We start from the raw sequence: 25,692 nt of genomic DNA, 5'->3' as shown, positions 1-25,692 counted from the left end.
AAAAACAATAGGGTGGCTCATGTTACCCCACCTTGCAGGTAACATGAGCCACCTCAATTTTTTTTAAAAAAAAAATACCCAGTTTGCTGGAAAATTTTTTCAATGGGCTATTCTTACTCTTCTATGTGGGACTGATCTACAACAAAAATTGATTGCATGAAAAAAAAATTTACTGCAAAAATGCAAAGCCTCAAAGTCAAAAACCGGCTCATGTTAGACCAACTGACGGTACATACAATAGCTTTGATCATAATGGATGAAATGTTAGCAGAAATTCTAGGACACTGCTATGGAGAAGTTTTCTTTTCCACAACCAGCACTTCAATTTTTCTTCCTAAGTTCAACTTTGTACCCTATTAATACTTCCTGAGCATTTCGGATGAATGTAAGTTGTACACAAGGAGGGAACACGCCTTTTTTTGGCCGGAATCAAAGTGAAACATAGCTGTATAAACTTGAACCTACTTACTTGGTTAAGTAGACAGATTTGAGCAAGCAATCTAAAGTGAGACACAAGAGTACGGGCAGTAACTACAGAAAGAGAATTTTTAAGTAGGTACATGATGAAGACACATTTCATCAAAAAGAAACCAAAAACATTGATGAAATTGATTATTTAATTAAATTAATTATTCATCAAAGTACCCATCTGTGAAAGGAAATGAAAAATTTAATCGGCCGTTCTCAAAAAGGCTCGAGCGCCAGATTCAAAAATATGTGAGAAACAATAAAAACTGTATTAATTGACCTGTTTTAAATCTTAGATTAAGTAATAACGTGATTAAATCCTTGGATATTTTGGAGCTATGAGATTTGAAATGGGTCGAATTAACAGCTTTTTGCCTATTTTTCTTGTATTTTAATTTTGGCACTCAGGTCTCCTTGAGAATGACCGATTCAATTGCTAGTAAAAGTTAAAAAACACAAGGATGTCCTGCTTGCATAGTTTCCAAAAGAATTTCTCTAGTAACGGATAGAACTTTATCTTACCGATTTTATTATAGACTTCTTTAACAAGTCCGCGATAAAAGCAGCAAAGAAACGTTTTATCCATTACTCAATCAATGAGAGATGATGAAGTTGAACAAAACTCAAATCAAACCAATGAATATTAGTGTCTGAATTTTTTACAGGATATTACTCACGAGGCTAAGAAAAATATAAAGAAACTTCAAGAGTAACTGTTGATTGAAAAGTCTCTGAAAGTATCTTTTGAAAAGTTAAATACGTGGAAAAATTTGCAGCATTGCAATCCAGAATGTGTGTTTTCAAACTTTCACCAGCAATATATCGTTGCTGAAATAAATCAGAAGAATTGGTTTCTTTTGGATGAAATAGAGCTGTGCACTTGCAAAAAGGAAGTGCATCGTGACTCCATGAAAATGATTTTGGTCTCCAACGCAGGGTCTGACTGTTATTTCTTACAGAGGGACAGAATAGATGTTACTCTGGCAGCAATCAGTTCTAACTGATTAATGCCAATCATCAGTTCTAGAACTGATTGCTGCCAATCAGTGTATAATTGATGTGATCAGCGATCAGTTCCAGAACTGATAGCTGCCAGACCAAAAAAAAATATGGGAAAAGCATGATATGAATTTAGGTGCCAAACCAAAGTACACTCTACCACAGGCATGGACAAACGGAATTTCAGAAAGTCGTCGAAAAGCGTAGATTTGACAGCATCCAATGGTGCGACTGCGACGCCATATTGAAAACTTGTTTACTTTCTGTTCTGAGAGTGGTTCTCATCAATTTCAAGTTATTTTTTGTGTTCTTGGTTAAGTTTTTCGTTACTTTGAATTTTATCAATTTTTTAAATTCATCTGATAGCTTAATGAAGCTACCAGATCTGCCAGAACCTCTTCGAGGGTCATTTTGAACTGCGCGGCAAAGATGGTACAATTTGCGACGTCACTCGATGGCCTATATTCTCAGCGCTGCCACTTTTGGCACCCTGTTTGTCCATACCTGTAGTAGAGTGTACCTTGGTGCCAAACACTTTTGTGAAAATGGTTGAAAACTTTGATGCGAAAATCTTCATTGTCAAATTTTTCCTGAGATAGATTTTTAAATATAGAACCTAATTTTTTTTTTCTCTCTCTCAATGCAATGCCAACACTTAAACGTTTGGTTAAATTTTGAGCGTTCGTAAAAATAGAACATGAGTCAAGGGTTGGACTTCCTTATGATAAAGAGGTTTTTGAAAAACGAACGAACGAAGTCCAAAATGAATTGAAACATTAGAAAACTCATTTCCACTAGAATTTTGAAAATGAAAATCAAACAGTCATTCCAATTACTCATTGTCTTCTTGTAAAGGCTGTTTGCTATTAATTTTCAAAGTTTAAATGAGACAATCAACAAAACTGTATAGTTGCGAAACGACATATCACCATTCCGATACTTTAAAATATATGTTCCTATTTTACTTTCCGCAGAGCAACAAGGCAACTTCAATGCTCAAAATTCATGGAGAATATTCAGCTGACAGAGAAAAAACTCAAAGAGATTTTTGAGAAATTACGATGATTAGTTTTCCAAAGAAAAAATAAATTATGACAAGAAGTCTGCAACGTCGCAAATAAAGGAGCATGGTTTCAAGTTTTTATGCCATTAATATTGAACTGCTGAAAGAAAGGGCAAAAATTTTTGCTATCAGATTTAAAAAACTGGGGTAGGAAAAAAGGAGAGTAAAATTTGAAATTAAGTTCCACTGTATTCCTTTCAAGTACAAGGCATATTTACAAATGTAAGTATTTCTTTCTTTTTCTTTGAACATAGAAGCTTATGTATTAACAAAATTTTGATTTAAATATCTTGAATTTGCAGCTTCTGAGACTTTTGTACAGTTTTAAGAAATATGAGGAAAAAACTACGATCACATTGGAATATTTACACTATACAATAAATAATTATATCATTTTTTTAAAATAATCTTAAAAAGTAATGAAAACTTACTTTCAAATTTACAATCCATAAATACAAAGTGTACACTTTTTCAACTTAGAAAAATAAGTTATTTACACCAACCGGCTGTACTTACAGTCTTACTCTAGGGTTTTGCTCTTTGAAAGTGCTGTACAATTTTCTACAAAAAAGACCAAATTTAAAGTAAATAAATAAAACAAAACCACAACAGAAATCTAGATAAAAAATAATATTAAAAAAAAATCTTGAACGATTTTAAAATTAAAACAATAAACACTGGAAAATGTTCTTGTACTGTTCACGTGACCAGATATATACTTTGAGACAAATCTTGCTCAACAAGTTATGACCTCTGATTGCATAATCGGGTTTGAAAGAAACCGATAACAAGATTTATTTCATATTTTCATCAGCACAAGACTTCATATACAAACACACTACATTTGAGGTTACTTTGATTCAAAGTAAAATGGGAGGAATCTAGGATTCAGCTGTGATTAAAAGTTATCTTGAAACTTCAGAAATTAAAACAGGATCGATTGCGGAAGCTTTTTCAGTCTCAACAACACAAAAGTTTGAAAAAGTCATTCAGTTTTGGCTGCTTTTCATTCTGAATTAAAGTAATTACATAATTTAACTTATAAGTTTTGAAGAAGCATAAAAACCAAGAGGCAATAGATCGAAGCGTGACTGAAAAATTTATATCAGAGCAACACAACAAAAAATTGCTGTGAAAAATGTTACAAACCTTCAAGATAATCTGTAAGCTATGGACCAGAGATGCAAATTTCATGAAACTTGATAAGATGAAGTTTTACAAGGAAATTTCATAAAATTTTGTGAAATTACTCGATACTTCAACAATTGACGCAACAATTGAAATGCATAGACGCAGTAACATCTTAATTTTGAAAATTAAATAATGAGTCAAATTTCTTCGTTTTTAATCAAGTTCTCCCACAATTGTTGGGGTTGTAAGTACAACCCCTTTTAAATCTTTGAAATTTCATGGAAAGAGATTTCACTTCCCAGCATATTGAAAGTTCATTCTGTCAAATTTCATTTTGCTTCTCTGCTAGGGACATACAAACCACCGATTTTGTGCGTGAAGAATGAACTTTGCTCAAATTCTTGATGCTTAATGTTTGTAATTAAACTACGGCCAAAACTCATTTGAGTCTTAGATATTAGGAGGAAGTGTTTTTCTTAAAATCTAGACTGACTTTTCAGATCAAACTTCCGGGTCTATCACAATTTGGGCGAAATTGCGTATAAGGAATCCATTTTGTGGCTCATTTATAAATGCAAGTATCTGCATGAGGCAATCAATGGCAGGTAAGTAGTTTTCAAAATGAGACCATAGCAGCTGGTTTTTTTATGTGTTACGCTGTCCACATTACGGTTTATGGCCCAATTGATAGTTCCAAAGTTCTAGACTCAATATCTCTCTGTGTATGATGTCGGAGGGTAGTAAGCCAAAGTTTGAGGAAAATTTGCCAAAGAAAATATTACAACAATGCGTTTATGGGAAGTGTGATTAATATTTAAAAATGATAATTTATCAATGATCGAATGGGCTCATGTTACAAGAATGTATTTGTTGTTGAAAACAAAACAAAAAACCCAATATTCTAATTACAGACCAGTTGTACATTGAACAATTAGAAAGAGCGCATTTGGAAATTGAAAAGATAACGATAAATCGAAATGTATCAATTCCATGCATAAATTTTACTTTGACGTCAAGAGGCACCATTGATTCTTCAAGAACCCAAATGAAAGTTTTCATGAAATTGGAAATTTTGAAGTGCACATATCTACCACTGGGAGCCAAAAAACCAGGGAAGACAGATCCAGTTCATTCAAGAGAGACCATTATTTCTTTCTTTAAAAAACATGAAGAGAGAGGACAAAATAAGGTTGGAAAAACTTGAGCAGAGAATTTAAGCAGCAGTACAATATCATGGATACTACAAGCCATGATACGGAATACTCTTTTATCTGCTTAGTTATGAGAGTGGTTTAATTTGAATTCTAAATTAGAGTAGAAAAGTTAAAATTGATACTTACAAAGAATCTAAGGTTTTATTTTTAGACTTTTAGGCTGATTTTTCTTTTCATTACAAGTTGTAATTGCCGATTGGATTTTACAAAATTCAGCAAAAGGTTATTTTTGACAAGCTTAAAAGGACAGAAACATAGGCAGTGGTCCTTGTAGTAAAAGTATAAACCAGAGAGAGTACAAAAGGTCACAATTTGTTCAAGAGGAAGCTTAAAACAGATTAAACTTAAAATCTGCATCAACTTGGAAAATTTAAGGGCAAAGTTTACTTATCAGATACTAACACAAGAGGAAGCAACATAAGATTGAAAGTTCAAAGGGATAAAATATTTCATTTCTCAGTGAGAGCTAATCGCAAAAAGAAACAAAGAGAAATTTTAATTTTTAGTCAGTCGGTCAGATCATTTTAAAAAGAGAGAATTAAAATCCGTCCTGTTATTGACAGGGAGATATGAATCTTTTGCTAGACTTAAACATTTTTTTGGGATATGTAAGCCATTTTCTGTTTTTTTGACACTACAAAGAAGCTCAGATTTCAAAATATAAAAATAAAAAGAAGGTCATAATTACAGAAAAAGACTTGAATTCTTTAATCATGCCTCTTCTTCAGGTAAGGTGCGATTTTACATTCCAACGGAAGGCAGCCAGAGAGACAAAGAAGATCTGTGAATCCAGGACTTATGATTAAATTAAAAAAACAACTAAAATTACGCAAGGTAAACAAAGTAGACTTATAACAAATGAAAAAAAATTAAACGCAATCTTTACAAAGTCGATGGTCACCTTGGACTGCTTTGCTGTTGGCTCATATCATAAAGGACTTGCGCTATTGTTCTAGAGGATTCGACATTGCTTAATGCAACGCTAGCTAGATGAGGTTCGTACCTTGTCAGGTTTCTGCAAAAGAAGAGGAGAAAAACAGAATTAGTTTTGACAAAGAAAAAAGCTTCTCTCACAGTGAAATAAATGAAAATAAGTCATATTCTTTGATTGCCACTTAATTTCTTACTAAGTTGCGACAGAGTCCAAGTTTCAAGACAAATAGAAAAAAGTTTGTAACTCAGCGTGCATTTAATCTTTCAGCCTAAAAAATGTGTTTAAAGATACCTATTAAAACTGAGCTTAAAATATTGACATGTACGAATGGCAAACTTTTTTCCGCTTTCTCAAAACTTGGATTTTTAGCACTTCGCCTCTTATAAAAATATTGATTTAATTTTGGCCTAAATAGAAAAAAATTCAGTATTCAGGGGACAATTTTCTGGACAGCAAGCAGCTGAGGGTAACCCACACATAAGTTTCTCACATACTGAAAAATTGATAGCTTCGCTCTGAAGGCATGTCTTTCAATCCTTACAAGTAGATACTTCAGCTCTTAAAGTTCTCCAATACAGAGATGGAGTACAGCGAAGAATTTCAGATATTTTGAAAAGAAAAATAACGTAATGTTAAGAAGAAAGTTGAGTATTCTAAGCTGGGAATACACGGGTTAAGTTTCATTAGTCTCCTTTGCATATAGTAAAGCATCTTATAATGACTTTCAATTTTACGACTTTCTCCGTGTCATGATGATAAATGTTGGGTCGCATCCTAATCTCTTGACTAACAATCTCTTTTTCTTTCAAGATGATATCATGGCAGCAGGCCTAGATCTAATTTACCGACAAACTTAGCTGCCGTTGGCAGGAAAAGAAAGTTTTTTTGTTAACTAACCTTTTCCCACTGGTTGAATAGATGACTAGGTTTCGTAGGATAAGAGCTGACGTTAGGCGAATACTTTTTGTAACTGGGCCTTCATTATCGTCCTGCAACACAAAGAAAAAATCAAAATGATAAATTATCGACATTAAAAGGTGTACGAAGAAATAATGAATGGTACCATAAAGACAGTAAATGGGTCCACGAAACCTTGGCATCGGATTTTTCCCATTGATGAACGCTGAATTTTAATTCTTCTCATGTAAAATAGAGCGTTATTTTGATTAACACTACCCAATTAAAAGAGATATCTATGATTATATTCTTAGTCTTATTGTTCTGTTCTTGTTTTTCCTGTACAAACTGAAGTTAAAAATACTATTAACCATCCTAATATTTATTCAAACCATTTCTAAAATGTCAGGGAAAACATTGATGAAGGATTATGAGTGAGATGATTCAGAAAAAGGGCTGGAAAAACGATTGGTTCAAAATTTCGAAGTATCAAGGTGTCTTCAATGAAGCAAGTTAGTGTAAACCATAATTTTAAATGATATCAAGCTTAAAACAGCAGCAAACAAAAACAAGTTAAGATAAAGTATGTTTGCCAAAAAAAAAAATATTTCTATGAAAAGAATATTTTCTAACAATTGGACGCACACAAAATACTACAATAAAGATTAGGCTTCAAAGTTGCGTACAAATAAAAAAACTAAGGAAATTGGAATCAGGGTGTCTACAGACTGCACAGGAAAAAATTCCCGGACTGTTCCAGGTTTCCCAGACCAAAATAATCGAAATTTCCTGTCTTTGCTCAGCAAAATTTAGCACACCTGCGATTGAAAATGGAAACTTTTGGGCATTTATCTCATTGCAGATAACAAAAGCATGTGAAAAAATTTTCTGCCGCTATTGATAATTCAAGTAAGTAAATTTGCAATTCTTTACAGGAATTTGATCCTCTGTATAATTTTTTTAATGTAACTCCGAGTATTGAACTCTAAACCAGTTTCAGACTCAATTTGATAGTGTAAACAGCGCTGATGGTTAAAAAGTTTCCAAGTAGAAAAATTTTCAAGATCAATTATCAATTATCAATTGATCCTGAATTCAAAAGCTATGACGTTCTGATTTAATGCGTAACAGTATCAAAATATATGTACATGTACTTATATCATTTTCCTTGTGCCCAAAACTGATGGAAACAACTATTTGCAAGTCAATTTCACCGGAGCTAAACTAACTCATTTAGGTGCATCAGCATGCAAAGTAATAACATAGAGATTTTCTGTGCATAAAAATAAGCCGCAAGCATTAAAGCAAAAACTTACTTAAAAATCCATGCACTTGGACTACCTCTAGAAAATACACTAGGGCCTTCATCACACTTCCAAAAATTTTGTACAGCATTGAATTAAATTTTAGTGAAGTTAAATTAGCCCCCCCCCCCCCCAAAAAAAAAAAAAAATTACTTAGCAACATAGCATTCAAGTTCGATGGTATGATAAATGTCTGTACATTTGGCATTGCTAATTGAATGGGATTGAGAGAAGTCAACGCAGCATTCAAATGTTTGTTAAATTGTGGTAAATCTCACTGGATCTTACAAAAAAGTGAATCAGATCTGGGAAAAATATAGGTGGATGTAATTTGATAAGATTTGGGGCGGTTTGAAACAAACTAAATTTCAGAGGCTCCATCTTGTGCACAAAATGATTATACTTCCAAAAACAAGAATAATTAAAATGAGAAAACGATATTATTTCTTTTCCCTTTTAGTAAATAGAAAAAGAAAAAAATGTTTTTGCTGAAGCAAACCTACTAAAGAAAGAAACACATTACAAGGGCGGAACGCAAAGAGAGTAATCAAGTAACACAGTTCTTGACAGCTTTTCAAAACTAAGAACTTTCGAAGACTTATAAGAGAGATCTGATGAAAAATATCAAGTTTTAAGGATCCTTCTGAAATAATTTTTCAAGTGCTTTCGATTTCTGTGGATTATTTAAAGTATTTGGTACTCCTGTTAAAATTGTTTTTCCTAGTTTGTAGTTTATTTGTTGAGGTAAAACTAAATTTTGGAAAGATGAAGAAAAAAAGAGAAAAAAATGCAGATAACAAACATCTCAGATCAAAAGAACGGTATAGTGCAATGAAACATGAAATAAATCAAACAAACAGATACAAACTGCACATAAAACTGTTTTAACTTAAGGTCATGTATGAAAAGAACTTAAAATTTGAGGGCCAAAATAGAGCAGGATGTTTAGCAAAATTTTTTCATCCGTTCTCCCTAACTTTCCAGGTTTTCCCCAACCCGCGGATTTTCTGTCTCCCTGACTTTCCCGAATTCTTGCTGATCCTCTTATATAATTTAAAAGGGACAAAAAAATAAACATGACTCAGAGCAAAGTATAAGTAGGTGTCAAAATTCCGAGAGCAAAATTCACTACAGACTGGAAGAGAGTGCTGTATGGCTCGGTATCGAAACGTCATGCAAAAAAAAAATGCAAAAAAATCAAGATTTCGCTCAGGAATTCACGACTCTCCAAGTTGCACATTTTATCTCCATGACTTCTCCCCAACTTTACCAGTCGCTAGACACCCTACAGATGATAACCAGGGTGTCATCATTTATAACTCAGAAATAATGATGGGATTTTCTTCTGATGAGAACGATCAAACTTTATTCACGAAAAATATCTGCAATTTCTATCATTCTTCATAAGTACAATGAAAGATACGTCATTCGGATCTGCATAATTTACAAAATGCCATGTGTTCTCAAAACATAGGAAAAATTGATTGACCTAGGGCGTGCTTAACATCTTTGAATCAGAGTGGCCAAAAAATTTAGGAAAGGAAATCCCCTGAAATTTCTCTGACTTTGGGTTAAATTCTCTGACATTTGAAGATAAACAGGATGATTGAAAAGAGATGAAAATCGCCATTATCAAAGCGAAGCATGCAACATTTGCTGTTTGCAACATCAAAGACATTTTGAAAGGAAAATAAATATGATTTCACAATCATTTTCTGAACTTTTCGGGCATTTCCCCGGAGAATTTCAGGTTTTGACTGACTTTTTAAAAATCCCTGACTGTGGCAACCCTGCAGATCTAGAATAATGAGGCTGATACAACAGAGAGAGAAGACATTATCTGAAACTGTTATTCACAAAGATTGGAACTGAATACTGGTGCAAAGAAAACAAAACAAAAAACGGCAACGCAGCGAGTGGTCGAAGGCTAGCAAAAAATCGAGTTGGTAAAAACTTGAGGAAAACAGGATAAACCATGAGAGAAAAGAAAAGGGTGGGGGAGAGAAAAGTATCACGCACACAACAAACTGATCTCGGAAATTTACCTGCTCAACAGGCACAGGAGAAGGTTCAGGTCCGGGCTTGACCGCCCTTAGCTGCTCGTTGAAAAAAAGAAGACAAGAAGGATTAAGATATTAAACAGATAAATCCTAAAAGTATTTTTCCTGAAACGCAGAGATTTTAAGGCTTGTGAATGAGGAACATTCATGAGACAACAGTCATGATTTGATTTTAATTTAAGATGATTCATCTACCTCAAATGACGTCGTCGAACTGGCATGCGATATATCGTATCGATTAGGTCAAAAATCTCAGCAGATTTTGAATTTTTAAGGGAAAAAAGGATTAAAGCCCCTGCACATGGGCCTAAAGGTTCATTTTAAACCCAAAAATTGGCAAAATTCAGAAAAATGAAAGCAGAATAGTGTTTGGAAAAAAACCTCGCATTCGATTCAGCTATCGATTTCTGTATCGAATGCGAGGTTTATCTCCAAACACTATTCTACTTTCATTTCTCTGAATTTTGCCAATTTTTGGGTTCAGAATGATCTTCAGGCTCATGCGCAGGGGCTATTGTCCTTTTTTTTTGCTAAAAATTCAAAATCTGCCGAGATTTTTTACCTAATCGGTGCGATACATCTCATGCCAGTTCGACCACGTCACTTGAGCTTGACGAATCACCTTAATTTAAGCTTAAGATTCCTTTGAATGTTCATGAATAACTCGGCTCTTTTTCATTCCGATCAGAGGGGTGAAAGAGAAAAATGAGATGGAAAAACCTGCAAAAGAAAGTGACTAAAAAAAATGATCTTCAGTTCAATACAGGGTGATCCAAAAGTCCTGCAACCCTCCTAAACCCGAAAGTTTTTGGACCTTATTCAGCAGGGTCGCTTTAAAATTTTAAAGTAAATTCCTTCAACCTAAAAGCACACAAAAAATGTCAAGTCTCTATCTTTTGAAGCAATTTTTACAAACTGATTGCAGAAGACGAAAGAATCATTTAGACAGAAAAAGTTGGTGACGTAGCCAACGTGCGTTAAAAATCAGCGATTAGAGGGATAATTGTGCTAATATGAGCTATTCCCCTCTATATTGAGATTTTCAGCTTTATGCTGATTTTTATCTCACGTTTTTAAATTTTTCTGTCTCTATCTTTGTTTGTTCAAAAGTTAAAGGGGTTATGCCTGGTCCTAGTGGTGCGAGACTTTAAGATCACTCGGTAAATATTTTACAGAAGAGTCCACAGGAAGATTTTAGCATTAGAGAACTCCAATTGGACCATTTGACAAGGAGAAAATTCAAGCATTGAAATATGATTCTTTATCGAAATTTCTTTTAGAACACGGTGTGTAGAACGGAAATGACTGAAAGTAGCTCCTTACGAAGATTGTAATATTTTTCAACGCATAGATTCAATCTTCCCACTTGTAAAAAAAATCACTCACTAAACTTTACCATGGCAATCTTAGCAGTATGAAAACATGACAACCTTAAAACCAGCACTTCAGCTCAACTACTGAATGTTGTTTATACTTTAACAACGCAGGGAGGGAAGGAACACTGCTTATTGAGAATCCTGCCAAAACCGTTGTTATGCGCGATTTGATTCCAGTGGAATTGAGTTTTTCATGTGAGCAGGATGTTCAAATTTTTGGTAATCAATGCTAATTAAAAACGTTGGTATCTTGATCAGCAGTTGATTTTCGTAATTTTCATAGCCCAAATTGTGTGTGCAAAAAGTGAAATTTTAAAAAGGAAACATGTATGAATGCTTGAATTTGTACCTTGAGCAAGAGTCCATTGATCATGTTAATTAATTGGGTAGTTGAGGTTAATTTTGTCTGATGTAACAAGCCGATCACATATTTACATACATGGATTAGAAAAATAATGCCTAAAAACAGTTGAGAGCTTATGGCTAGACTTGGTAAGAAGTTCATATGAGTTGATGAATGTTAGAAAGCACTGACAAGCGCATATCGGCTAATGAGTTGAGAATTCAAAACACATATGTTCAACTAGACAAAATGTCCGCATATGAGGTTGCACTGATCTGCACAGTGCGACAGTAGCAAGTGACTAACAGAAAAGAAAACTTCAGAGCCGAAAACTCAAGATCGAGTCATTAAGAGTCATTGCACGGCAGGATATTTTAAGGACATTCGGGTACAAAACACATTCAGAAATTTTAAACTAAACACATACTGCACTTCTGTTAAAGTTCCTAGTTTGGAAAATGTAGATTTTGAGGATATAACATGTAAGTGTTTCAATCTACTAATCAGAGCATGAGGACTCTTTCACACTTTTGACTCAAATGAAAATAAACTAAACCATTTGTTCCTTATTTTTTTGGGAAACTAAAGAGCATTTCCTGTCAGAAACTAGAAAAATGCATTTAATGCCTAACTTGACATGAATCGCACTTCAGAAAAAATCACCCCCAAGGAGTATCCCCTTTTCCCCTTGATGGCCACTTGTTACATAAAACAACTTAAGTGCTACACATGAACAGAGTCCGGGGAAAGTGCTAAAAAGAAGCGAGAAGAGATTATACCAGTCACCTCGTAATAATAAATTTATAAAATATCTAGTAAAGAGGGACTATAGAATTTTTCTATTCCTAATATATATATATTTATTTATTATTTTTTTTTTTTTTTTTTTTTTTTTTTTTTGCACCACTGCAGAACAGAGAATAATGCGAGTTCCATACATTCTTCTCCGGAAAGCAAATTACAATACAATTCTTTACAAGAAGTGAATTTTCTCATCTCAAGTTCTCTCATTGATCTCATCTAGCTGAAACTCCTCATGCAAATTTAGATTTACATCATGATTATGAGACATGATTGATTATGTGTTTTAGTTAGTGGGTAAGCAATTGTGGACTTCATTTCCCAATGAAGTACAAAAGCACCTAACTGCAAAAGGGAACTGATAGCATTCATGTTGTTTCTAAAAATAGTGGTTTTCCACGGCATAATGTGGTCCAAATTCTTCAGATTCTTTTTCCAGAGAGGCTCAATTTAAAACATTAAGAGGAGGAGCTTTTGATGTCTTGCTAGGATTTTGGGGCGAAAAACTGGAGGAGTAGGAAGGTTAAGATTTAAGAATCAGAAGGCATAAAGACAAAATGTTAGACTGCACATGATAGCCGATTAAAAATATCCACAGGAATTCTTAAATATAGTATGAACGGACACTAAAAAGAGATAAAAACCCAAGAGATTAAGTGAAGACTTGGTTCCCCTACAGCGCTAAATTTAAGTGACAAAAATGGTTCCTCTCGATTCAGCACCAGCCATTTAGTTGACTTACCTGATACTGTGCCCTCTCTTGAGACAGATAACACGAATCGACAGATACAAAGTAAGAAAATTCGAGATAAATTAATTACCTGAAGTTCTTTGGGATTTACGAATTCTAAAGCGTGTCTTTTGATAGCGTGGAAGGCTGCGTTGGGTGCGTAGCCAGGATGAGGTGCTGGGGGAGGAGGTGGAGGGATCTCGCTCCTCCCGCTTTGGGATAGCTGTTTTCGCCGGACCGCCATCATCCTCAACACCTGAAGATCATCGAGAAATTACCGTCAGAGCTCGAAATATCAAATACTATGCATAATTTACGAGAGGACATTGCATAAATATACATAATTCCTCAACTTTACATTTTTGCTACTGGTTAATTTGAGATTTCCAAGTCGGCTGAAATTTTACAGAAGTACAGTTGCAAAGGTTGCCATTATTCAAAAACCTGGTTTGAACATGGTTACATCGAAGGGTGAAATTAGTAATTTAACTATTTAAGTTTTAGTTAGATGTATATTGGCTGAGAGGTAGAGTTTTAGGCAGAAAAAAAGTTTCAAATTAAACTGCAGTAATGACCGTTTAAAGTTTGCAGTTCAAAATGTGTCCTGAGGTGAAAAAAAAAGTTTCAGTTTAAAACTGTAATGTTCAGTGGTCATAAATGCTGGAAATGTAACTCAACTTTCACTTATGCCACTAAAATAAAATACTTGTAAATTTCCTTGCGTTACAGAAGAGCCATTCATACTTGCATTACAAACTTGAAAAACTGAATTTCAGATCTAATTTGACAAAAAAAATCGCCTTCTGGAAAAATTGGAGTTTAGATTGTAGCCGAGTGCTAGAAATAATGTAAAATTTCTTTAAAAAACTTACTTTTATTAACAAATTTATACCGAAGCTTTTCGAAGCGACCGCTTCATCGTCAGGGTCACAAAATCAATATCACAAAGGCCATAATTTAAATTTCAAACAAGGTAACATATTTCATTAATGGTAACAATTGATAACAAACTATTAGATCTAATAGCTTGTTATCAATTGTTACCATTAATGAAATATGTTACCTCGTTTGAAATTTAAATTATGGCCTTTGTGATATTGATTTTGTGACCCTGACGATGAAGCGGTCGCTTCGAAAAGCTTCGGTATAAATTTATTAATAAAATATAAGTTTTTCAAAGAAATTTTACATTATTTCTAGCACTCAGCTACAATCCAAACTCCAATATATTCAGTGCTACTACCTTCAGACATTGCATTACAATGTTCGCTGATTTTGCTCTGGAAAAACTAGCCGCTAGAAGGTAAGGTCCTTCCCCTTTTGGAAGGTCATAGGTATCTTTACTTTCAATACAGTGAAATCAAATTTGTAGGGGATCATGAGAGTTTTAATCACAAAATTTCATTCATTGTAATGAGACGCTTTCAATTGATCGATTTTCAAATTTGAAAGTACTAGTGGTACTAAGTAGTAGTAGTCCATGGGTCATGATATTGTTTTAAGACTTTGACAGAAGACAGAGAAAAGCAGATAAGATTACTTAAAACTGAACTCTTAAAACTCAAGGGAAATTTTTCGAAATTCAACTTACATCTGGATTGCAATGCCTGTCGTAAAGATGCGTCATCAGAGAGAATCGCCGCCTCTTCATTGCATCACAGCGCTCCCACAGACATTGGATTTCTTGCGTACCGGAGGGACAGTGCGCTTCACAAGCGTGCATGTACACTTCATTGGCAGACTTAAAATTTCTATAAGGAAAAATATTGACAAATGATCTTAGTTTGAATAGAGGAAGGATTCTACACATTAACGGTGGTCAAATAAATATGCTTTACAAATGAAAATTTAATTTCTTGAGGTTTTAGGTCACCGACTAAAAGATAAAACAAGAGAAAAACACTAAAAATGTGGCCCGAACTGTATACAACAAAGCTCTGTTTCAAATTATTGGAATTTTTTGGCCTTGCTTCCCCCAAAAAGTGTGGACCCCGCACAAATTTTCCTCCTTGTTACCAATAGATATATAAACTTCATATTCTTCCAGTCACGGAAAAAAATATTTGAAATTTTCCTTCACAAAGGTTGAAAATATTAAACAAATCTTTTTCACCGACAATTTTTTTCATTTCCAGCAAAGTTTCTTGCCTGGTGAATAACTAGTTACTAAAACTGATGCAAGTTTGGTTAGGGATTAAATAGAGGATAGGTTTCCAGTACAGTGTAAAAGAATTATGCAAAATTCAATGTTTTCTATAGAATAGAGCAAGAGTTACTCGTAATTAGGACTATATTTTGGGATAGGAGCTATTATTTCTGATTTGCTTTAGAAACAATGTATGTGCCAGTAGTTTCCCTATGCAAATGGGTGCTTTTGTCGGGGAGCCAGAAATTATAGTTCCTTATTGCAAAATGAAGTCCATTTCAATCTATAAATCGCACAAGGGTTAACACACAAAAACGAAAAACAGAAGAAGAAAAGAGCAAGATTCGCACCTCATACAACCTCTCCATTCGCAAAGGAAGTGACCGTCAGGCTGTCCAGGTTGTCCCCTATTCTGAACCACCATCGGCGTCACTCTCGACGGTGCCACAGGCACAGACGGTGACGGCACTGTTGCCGTTGTGGGCGTTGCCCCGACCGACGTAAGCTGATAAGACTGAACAGACTGCCCGACCGTTTTGATCACTTTGTTGATCACCTGCTTGTTGAGAATGATGTTGCCTGGGGCAGGTGAGACGGAGGGCGGTGGGCCTGCAGAGGCTACGGTAACGGCACCCGTGGCGACGGATGCTTCAGGAACTGTCGATACGATCCCCCTGATCTGCGGCGTCGCTGTTGCAGCCATGATCGGAGCGTTACTCGCGAAACTCGTCTGGGTGGGGACCGTGACAATGGACTGCTGAGCAGGGTTCTGCGTCATCGTCGTTACACGGCTGACGAGGATTTTGGTCGGGGGCTGTTGCGAGGATTGGAGCACGACCGGTGATTGGATGCCGGTGGTCGTGTGTTGTTGCATCGGCTGCGACTGGATCTGTCCCTGGATCTGCTGCTGTTGACCCGGTGAGTTCGCCGATATTTGGTGACCCTGAGGGTGCAGGATTATGATTGTCTTGGAGCCTGTTCCTTGCTGTTGCGATGTTTGTGCAACGAGAACAGTTTGCGTTTGACCCTATGGCAGAGATAAACCAATACATTATTAGATTACGATATTCTGTGAAGAGACCTGAACGATTTAGTGTAAAATGTAACTTCACCCAACATAAATTTGTAGAATATTTAAAGAAAGGACTCGCAAAATTGTAAGGTTTCTCACACTCAGGAGTCCAAATTATGTGTCTTTTCATCCTTACATAAAACTTTAAATTTAAGACTGAAATAATTGTAGTCATAAATTTTCAAAGATTGAGGTGTAACCTCAAAAAAGAGATGAAAAGAGATGTTTAGGAAATCTCAAACTTCATTATTGAATTTTACTTAAATGCTTAAATACTGAAATTTATTAATTATTTTATTCTGAGGGTCTGGATGTTTTTGCTAATATTTTTTTTTTCTTTTGTATTTCTTTTATTAGTGGAACAGAAATATCTTCAAATTCATTTGAAATGAAAATTCCTTCATACCTCATCTAATGCGATGAAATAATTTTTTCCCCTGAAATATTTTTTTGAAATTTGTAAGCAACCCAATAAATGCAAAGTTATACATCGTTACATGTTTTTCGAAAAATATTTCAGGTTTTTTTTACTTTTCTTTGAAGATTGCACTTGCCATTTTTCCAAGAGATTTGAATAAAAAGTGATTTATTAAAACCGTTTCATACTCTATTGGGCCTATTCTCATGAATTGACAAATATAAATTAATTTTTCCATTTATCGAGATTCTTCGGCAACTTGTCGCTCTACTGGTGATCTCAAGGGGAGACTTTTTCATCATCCACTGATTCACTGATCCATAATAAAAAAAAAAAAATATGAGACAATCAGACGTCATACCTGTACGAGAGCTGTCTGCGGTTGAGCGAGAACGTACTGCTGTCCCATAACGACCCTCTGAGGCATTGATCCAGGCGCTGCGGCTACAATGATACCACGGTGACCTCCTCCTTGTGCAAGCATGACTTGCTGCACCGGTGGTGTTTGTGGAGGGGCCGGTTGTTGGGGAGCTGGGGGGTCATCTTCCGAATCCGACAGAAGATCGGCTGCCAAAGCTGCATACAAGTTGGCGGCTGTTGATGATGCTTTCACTTCACCTGTGGACAAAAAAAATTTCCATTGTTTAGAATACTGAGAGTTGGATGGATTGGAAACGAACAGTTACAAGCACAATTTTTGAGAACAGAGTCAATGTACTATTCTGCCATGCTAAGGAAGAACGCCGTATGAGCCATCAGACGTTGAAAATTTCCTTTGATAAATACCGAATTTGCAGGAAAAATTGTGAACATTTTTTCCTAACTTTTTCAGATAATTTCGTACGCAATTTAATCTAAAATATCTGAAAATTACACAGGAAAATGTGCATGAATGTCTTCAAAAACACAAGTTTTATAAAGGGAAATTTGGCAACTCTATAATGTTCGTACAGCGTTCTCCCTTGGCACGGCAGTATTACTTAAAGAGCGAGGAAAAATCATTTTGAGTCAACAGCAGAAAAAAAATCCCTCTATCTTGCGTCAGTTTACTTCCTCATGCCAAGCAGAAAACTGAGATCTTATTTCTTTTATCGTATCAATACAAAGATGACTTGACATGACATTGTGTGCACATTTAGGTATACGTTTTTTGATAAATTTCCTAATATTCTATGAGGTCATTCTCATTAAGGGTCAGTGCACACAGAACAAAGCAATAGGAAATTTAAAGATTTTTAGAATCTTGTGAAAGTTTTTTTTCGTTATCTAAAACAAATTTTCTTTCCATGAATCGTAACAAGTCGATGCTAATTCAAGACTCAGCAGACCCGTTCGAGGTTGAGTGTTTAATAGGGAAGAATTCCACTTCTCAGCGATCGAATCCTTTCATCAGAGATTCGAGGAAACTTTTTAAAAATCGAGTTTTTTGAGGGCCTGGAAATTTAAGAAAAAAAGAAGAAATTTCGAGACTTATTAAAGTCCTCAACTACCTATTATTTGAAAAAAGTAGACATCTGGATTATTCATGTTTAAATGATGTTCTGGACATGTCTACCCTGATATTCGTCTTTAATTCTTTAATGGCTGCCGTTCTCGGCATTTTCAGTATTTTGGAGGTTTCATGTAATTTGACTTTATTTTCTTGGAGTTCAGAGTACAAACCACTTACTTTCTTCGGTAGGCTCCGGAGATGGCGACTTGTTCCCGTTGATATGCGGCCTTTTAGGTTCATCCTGCGATATTTCTTCACTAGACGGCCTCTTTGTTCCGACTATTACACAACTAGACTTATCACTATCTGCACCATCTTTGCTTCCATTCTGCTTCACTTCATTGCAAGGGTTACTACTTACATTATTATTACTACTTGAGTTATTGTTACTATTCACAATCACCGTCTCGTGTTCCGTTGAAATGGTTTTCTTTATCACACTCCGATGTTCGTTGATCGATTTATTTGAGCCGTCCTCTTTATCGACGAGCTCCAGGCCTTTATCGCTTATCCTCAGGGCCCCGTTTAATACTGGTGGGTCGTTTTTCTCTATAGTTTTCTCTAACAGATCCGCTAACATCAGGGATTTGTTTGGCGATGATAAAGAACCTATGGATATTGTCTTATTTGTTAAGCTGTCCACATTTAAACTATTAGGCACACCGTTTACTATTAGATTATCAAAACTACTTAGCGAATTTTCGCTTTCTGCTATTGAGATTGTGGGGGTTTCATTGGCATCTGAAAAAAGGACAGAGAGAGAAAAAAATTAGCAAAATAAAAACTGAACACCATGACAATCATCTAAATAAAGAACAAGCGATAAAGTTATAAGTTTGTTTGCTCTTTTAAAAATAGATTTTCTTCAGTAAAATAACACAGATACAAATGAGTTTTTCAATCAAACTTACGTGATAAATAGAGTAAGAGGTTTCACTTGTTCAAAGGTTTTTCACTTTATAGGTTACAAGTTTGAAAAATATACTTCATAAAGCAATCGTATTTTTCTGTTAAATACAATTTCTGCCAATTAATTTCAGCAAAACGAGTCGATCTAAGGAACTTATTTAGGGAAAAATCCCTCTATTTGTTGAGAGCTAGACATCTACTTCTTACCAAGAAATATCTCCTATGAGGTCACGTTCAAGCATGGAATGTATTCACTCTTAAGTACTTTTGATTACTCCTCAAGGTATAATAAATCCTGTTCTCATTTTCCTATGTTTTAATCGTGAAAAAGCTGTTGCGACAAAGAAGGTCATTCAGTTTTTTGGTCTTAATTGGAGCAAAAATCACTTGATTGGACTACATCAAAAGCCACTCCTGCGAGTTAAGTGATAAGTTTCACATGCTTGATTCCCATAAAGACTGACCAGAAAACAACCGTGCGGGCGTTAGAATTAACAAAGAGGAGTAGCCGCTCACCTGCATATGCTGTTGAACTAACACAGTTATTTTGATCTAGAGGTACAGTTGCTGCTATTTGGTTGGAAGTCTCACTAGTTTCTGATTTGGCACCCGGTGAATTCGGCTGCGGAGGTCCTTTGCCGTGATTTTCGATTACTAATTTGACGTTGTTGTTGGAGCCTGGGGCTTGAGTTTGCATTCCCGAAGATATGACTATGGATGTTGTCCCCGTTGAGAACGGAATTTCACTGGTATCTATATCTGACCTCTGGTTCTGCAATTGAGGAAACATTCTCCATTATTTTAATACATGTCAACCATCACATGATTGGTTTTGCTTAAACCAAAAACCTAAAATTAGAACTTTCAGACTTTTTCTTCCTTATGTGGTTTTCCAAATTGCAGTCTTGGGCGCGTGAGAACATATCAAGAGTCTGCACTGCTGCAGTATTTCTACAAATATTTTATTTTTTCAGAGGATAACAGTCTCACAAATTTACTTGAAAATTTCCTAGTGTTTTCTTACTAATATAAAGAAAAATCACAGGAGATTAAGGCCAATTCACACCATAGTTTTTCTAAAAAAATAAAATGTTAGTAAAATAAGTTAAAAGGCACACTTGAGATACGTTCCTCTGTACAAGAGATGACAAGTGACTACATACATAAAAATAAATTGACCTTTAAAAACATAAAACTTTAAAGAACTAGACTGGGCTTTGAATCTCGTGAGAGTTATGAAATGAATCAATATTGATGCTACCTAAATCAAAAACAATGCTTTTGAATATTCCCTTAAATTTTAAAAGAAAACTTGCTTGCACGGAAAAGCCTTAGGATGAACCTAAAGACTGATATTTCTTTTTTAGAAAAACTGTCGAGGGCTAGAATTTACGAGATATCGATCGTACTGATAATTGTTGTAGTCCTTTCAATGGTAAGGATTCTCTTAAAAAGACACTTACTAAAAGTTTTAAAATTAAATTTGTTTGCTAATTTCTATCGAACGATAGCATGCTCACTGACTTATCTCAAAATCCGGCATTATTACATGAGTATCTGATACTGTACACAAGTATTTCATCAACTTCTAGGGAAGGTATCAAGAGTGCCATTTATACTTGGACGCTATGTTGCCAGACATCTCAATTTTGTTTTAATTTTTTCTTCAACACTATTGCACTCTCACTTCCATAAAAATTTCTGATATTAATCTTGATGATAAAAGAAATATGAGGTGTTCTATAGTTTTCCTGTGAAATATTGAAAGAGCAAACTCCTTCATTTTTTGAAGAAAATTTTTTTCTTTAATCAGAAGTTTGGCACCATAGGGCCGAGGCACGAGTGGCACTTGTGATACTTCTGCCAGAAGCTGACGATTTGTAAAATTTTTGAGAGAAAAGTCGTTGAAAATAAAATTTAAACAGATCAAGGGGAATTAAACCAAATCTATTTCTAAATGCCAATTCTATACATCTACAAATGAACAGTTTCAGAACTTTTGTAGTCTGCCAGAGTATTATTCTAACACATTTGAAAATAAGACTATAATTCCCATAGCGAGTACACCTTGCAAGAAACCCAACACTTACTACATTCATTTCCATCTGCTGAACTGGCTGTCGAGCGCCATTGATCCGCGATAACATCTGCCCTTTCACTGGAGCCGCCGCGACAGATACCTGCTGCGATTGCTGTCCCACAGGCTGCAGAGGCTGGGAGGTTTGTGGTTGTTGTACTTGAGGTTGAGGAACTGATTGCTGCGCCGGCGGCTGGTTCGGCTGCTGTACTTGTACTTGCTGCTGCGGTTGTAGCAGCTGTTGCTGCAGGATGAGCTGTTGCGACTGCGCGGGCTGTTGCTGAGTGACGACCTGAGGCTGAGAGGTTTGCTGCTGCTGCTGCTGTTGCTGCAACATTTTTGCTTGCTGTTGCCGTTGCACAACCTAAAAAATAGACAACAAATGCTAAAAACTGGACAGTAGTAATTACTAATTATAAAAGAAGTGCATTATGATAACCAATTCACTTCTTCGTAAAATACTGCAGGACATAATGGGGTAATGGCAAGGTATTTTTGCGGGATTGTATTATAGTGTACCTTACGTAAAATTTTGTGGAAAAACCAAATAGTATGAAAAAATCATTTTTAAGGGGACAGAAACCAATCAAAATCCAAACGATCAAAAGCAGACACTCAAGTTGACAAGACGGCGATACTTGAAGCTGGGGGGTCAATCAATCAGCAAACACTATTTCCCCCGCCTGAACACATCTTCAGAGCCCACAAAAAACATCACTTCCAACAGGTCTCATTTTGGGCATTTCCGAGACAGGTTTTATTTGCCACTTAGTGTTAAAAAAATCTGAAAAATTTTATAGAAGCCTTGTCTACTCCGTATTTTTAGAAAACAAATGAAAAGAAGAAGAAAAAAGGTGCCATGGTGCCACTGACCAATTCAAGATTCTAAATGGGATCAACAATAGTTTGCTACTTTGATCAGCTTCTCTTCGAAAGCTATTTTCAGGTTCAGGATTCTTTGTTGTACCCAGCAAAATTAGTAAACTTAAAAATTTACTATCTCAACTGACCAGTTACACTCGACACATAGAATAATTTAGCAAGGCTACGGTCACCAAGTAATTTGCAAGTAACTCATGGGACGAGAAAAATAATACGGTTCGAGGAATGTTTCATTATAGAAATTGACTGACATTCCTCGCATGAAAAATGAGAGTGAATATTCATTTGAGGCAATTAATTAAAAAAATAATAAACGCTGTTACAATTAAAAAACAAAACTTTGAGAGCAAAAAAATAAAACAGAATGAAAAACCATGCTTGATAGTTAAGTACTTTAAAAAAGTTGTTAAAATAAAAATTCTGAGAAATTTGATAAGGAGGGTCAAGACAGTATTGAGACACCCTCAATTTACTTGTACGGAGCTTTTTTGCCTTGGCAACTAGGCCTAGAGATGGACATTAATATCTTTAAGCTAAAAATTTGTATCTAAATCACAACATGAAAAATCTATGGTTACGTTTTATTTTCTTCAAGAAACACTAGTCTAATTAATCACCCTGAATTGATACTAAAATTATAGTGGGAACTTAAGACCTGATGATTTAGATGAAAACTTAATAAAAAGAAAGCAAATGATCATTCCTCAAGAGAAGAGAGAGAGAGAGAGAATTAGATAAAATCTACTTAATAAAAATACTGATTTCAGTATTTCAAGAAAGAATGAACAGATCACAGAAGATTAACTGAATCAGTTTCTTGCAAAAGAGCATAAGTTTACTGCCCGTTTCAAAATTGTTAGCCACATTAAATTAAATGACCTGCAAACTGGGGGACAGAAACACTGTTTTCAAAATTTCTGATACTTAAGTTCATGCTGTTTCTGCATTCTATATACGAAGAGACATGTACTTGTTCCGAAGGTCATAACTTACTGTATAGAATATGATAGGTAGGCTGAAACGGAACAATCAACGAACGGATAGATAGATAAATGATAAACATACAGATAAATGAGAACAGAGACAGGAAGTAAGTAAAAATTCTTGAAATCTTTGTGGAAAGAAAATGACACAACCAAATTCTGATGAAGCTTCCTGACTGCTCACTTTTTATCATCTCACTCAACATTAACTGATGCTGCCAGAGCATTAAATTCTCAGAGGGAAAAAAATTACACAAAATTTCAAGAAAAAATAAACTGGAAAATTTCATGGAAAAAAGAAAAAAAATCCAAAAATAGAAACATACAAAACGAAACATGAAAATGATGCGGGTTAGATTGTTTATTGACTCACAGGCCAATCACGGTGCATATTAACTTTGAATGGAAAACCAATGAGAAGTTTGAGGAAGATAAAATGACTATCTGAAAAGATTGCGAAATGAACCTTTCACAATTCTTGGCTGGTAATCTTCTCCGACAGGAGGAATGATCATTTGGCTTTTAGGAAAGGGTCTTGTTCAAGACAAATAAATGAATAAAGAATAAAGTAAACTGAGCGGAAACACTCTTGTTTTACTTTTTTAGAGACAGAGACATAAGAATAAATAACTCATGTTACACCTTGAACTTTTACCAAAATGCCAGTTTTATGGTTTTCTTAGCAGATTAATTGGAAAAGTTAATGTTAAGGGATGAGATTATATTGAAAAAAATGGTAAAAAATGTATTTAGACTGCAAAATCGATTAAAGATTAATGTGCATTTCAATGAGGTATACTTTTTTGAGGACATATTTACAAAAAAAAAAAAAAAAAAAAAAAAAAATCCCGATGGATCAAACTGAGTTGACAGAGAGTCGGACATACTAAGTCAAAAAAGAATCAACTGCAAAATTATAGAATTTCCTTCAATGACTCAAATTTTAAAGAACACCTGACATTATTGCTTAAAATAATTTTTTTTTTTAAAAAAATTCTTGTAACCTTGTGTGCAACATTCTTTTAAAATTTCAAAAAGGTAATGTTGAGCACTTCCAATTTATCAAGGGTGAGACACTATAAAAAAATTAGGTGAAGTTCAGTCTTATTCCTTTCTTTCCATCTACATGTTTGACACTGACATCAATTAGAAGCTTGATTCAAGGTTCTTGAACTTAACCTTAGGTACATTTTCAGAGAACTCTTGATAATTTCAAACAGGAGAGATTTTTAGTATTCCACTCACATCTGCACATTGGCTAGAACTAGACTCAAATCAAGATATACCGGAATATCCTCGAAACTCGGATTTATGACAAGAGAATTTGCCAGAAATTCTTGAACATTTACTTCCTTTTGATTAAAAGCCAGGTGTAACATGAGTTCAAATGAAAAAAGACTCTACTGGATCCTTACCTGAAGACCTACAGTAGACGAGACATTGGTTACTTCACACGGGGTAGCAGTGTTAGCGGCCATGCTATGAGCGGAGGAGGATGGGATCTCACATACCTTGTTTGCGAGCAGACTTTTGATTAGGGACGTATTACTGTTTGTCACCTCTGGTGTCGCTGCATTTGCTGACGTTGATGCAACAGGTACTGAGGATGTCGCCGTTGTTACAAGCGTACCAATTGCACACGTCGTTTGCGTTTGTACCTGTTGTCCGGCGTTCAGTAGCGCTTGACTTAAATGCGGATGAGTTGAGACCTGAAAGGAAAAGTTAGTTCTGTTAAAACTTCAAGATTTACCAAAGGAGAAAAAGGGATGTATATTTCATACAACTGGTACTGGTAGAATTCCAAGGAATTGCTATGGCTGAACTGGGGAAAAATGCAGTTTATGAATCTTTATTATTCTGGAGATTCAAAAAAAAAAAAAAAAAAAAAGGTCAAAATTTCTTCCTCTAAACATGCGCTAGTGTTAATAGTTTTTTATATCATCACTCATCGATTTCTCCTGATTATGATTTTAGGTGCACGGATGAGGTGTTTTCTTTACAAGATTATATTGCAGGTACCTTAAAACCAGCAAAAACTGAGTTACGTGCTTTCGTAGTGCAGTCATTTATAAGATTGAAGTGAAAGAGAGGAATCATTGTGCGTAAGGTTAACAAAATCTGAAAGGCATTGATAATGCGACAACGCAGGAGAAAGACAAGGAGAAAAACTTGAACAAAATGAAATGTGAGGGGCTAAATTTTTCAGATCAAAAAATATTTTGCGTCAACTAGCATTTTGTTTCATGTTGAATTGTATTCCTTGTCGATAGAACCAACATCACTCTACTATTTAGAGAAAAGGACAAAGGACTTTGGTCAGGAGTAAAGCTGACAACAGCAACTCTTTTGACACTTGCATGCTACAAATTTAAGCGCATTAAAAAAGGATTCCT

At 35.1% G+C, this 25,692-nt stretch overlaps 1 protein-coding gene across 4 annotated transcripts in view; it reads right to left on the bottom strand.

The window, feature by feature from the left end:
- Nucleotides 1-25,692, bottom strand: part of Bap170 (Brahma associated protein 170kD) — a 110,792-nt gene continuing 85,100 nt past the window's right edge. For 2 of the 4 annotated variants that reach the window (XM_019061662.2, XM_019061666.2), the window contains exons 11-21: nucleotides 24,715-25,008; nucleotides 21,448-21,798; nucleotides 19,874-20,129; nucleotides 18,626-19,189; nucleotides 17,318-17,574; nucleotides 15,817-16,493; nucleotides 14,912-15,071; nucleotides 13,412-13,576; nucleotides 10,056-10,106; nucleotides 6,707-6,798; nucleotides 1-5,890 (exon numbers count right to left, since the gene is read on the bottom strand). In XM_019061662.2, coding sequence (XP_018917207.2) covers nucleotides 5,773-5,890; nucleotides 6,707-6,798; nucleotides 10,056-10,106; nucleotides 13,412-13,576; nucleotides 14,912-15,071; nucleotides 15,817-16,493; nucleotides 17,318-17,574; nucleotides 18,626-19,189; nucleotides 19,874-20,129; nucleotides 21,448-21,798; nucleotides 24,715-25,008 — 2,985 coding nt within the window. In that variant the 3' untranslated portion in view covers nucleotides 1-5,772. The remainder of the gene's footprint in view (nucleotides 5,891-6,706; nucleotides 6,799-10,055; nucleotides 10,107-13,411; nucleotides 13,577-14,911; nucleotides 15,072-15,816; nucleotides 16,494-17,317; nucleotides 17,575-18,625; nucleotides 19,190-19,873; nucleotides 20,130-21,447; nucleotides 21,799-24,714; nucleotides 25,009-25,692) is intronic. The other 2 variants (XM_019061664.2, XM_019061663.2) reach the window with 2 other exon arrangements.

Source organism: Bemisia tabaci, chromosome 9, assembly GCF_918797505.1.
Source record: "Bemisia tabaci chromosome 9, PGI_BMITA_v3".
Taxonomy (NCBI): Eukaryota; Metazoa; Arthropoda; class Insecta; order Hemiptera; family Aleyrodidae; genus Bemisia; species Bemisia tabaci.
Note: the sequence above shows the minus strand (reverse complement) of the source record. Positions and strands in the feature narration are given on the sequence as shown.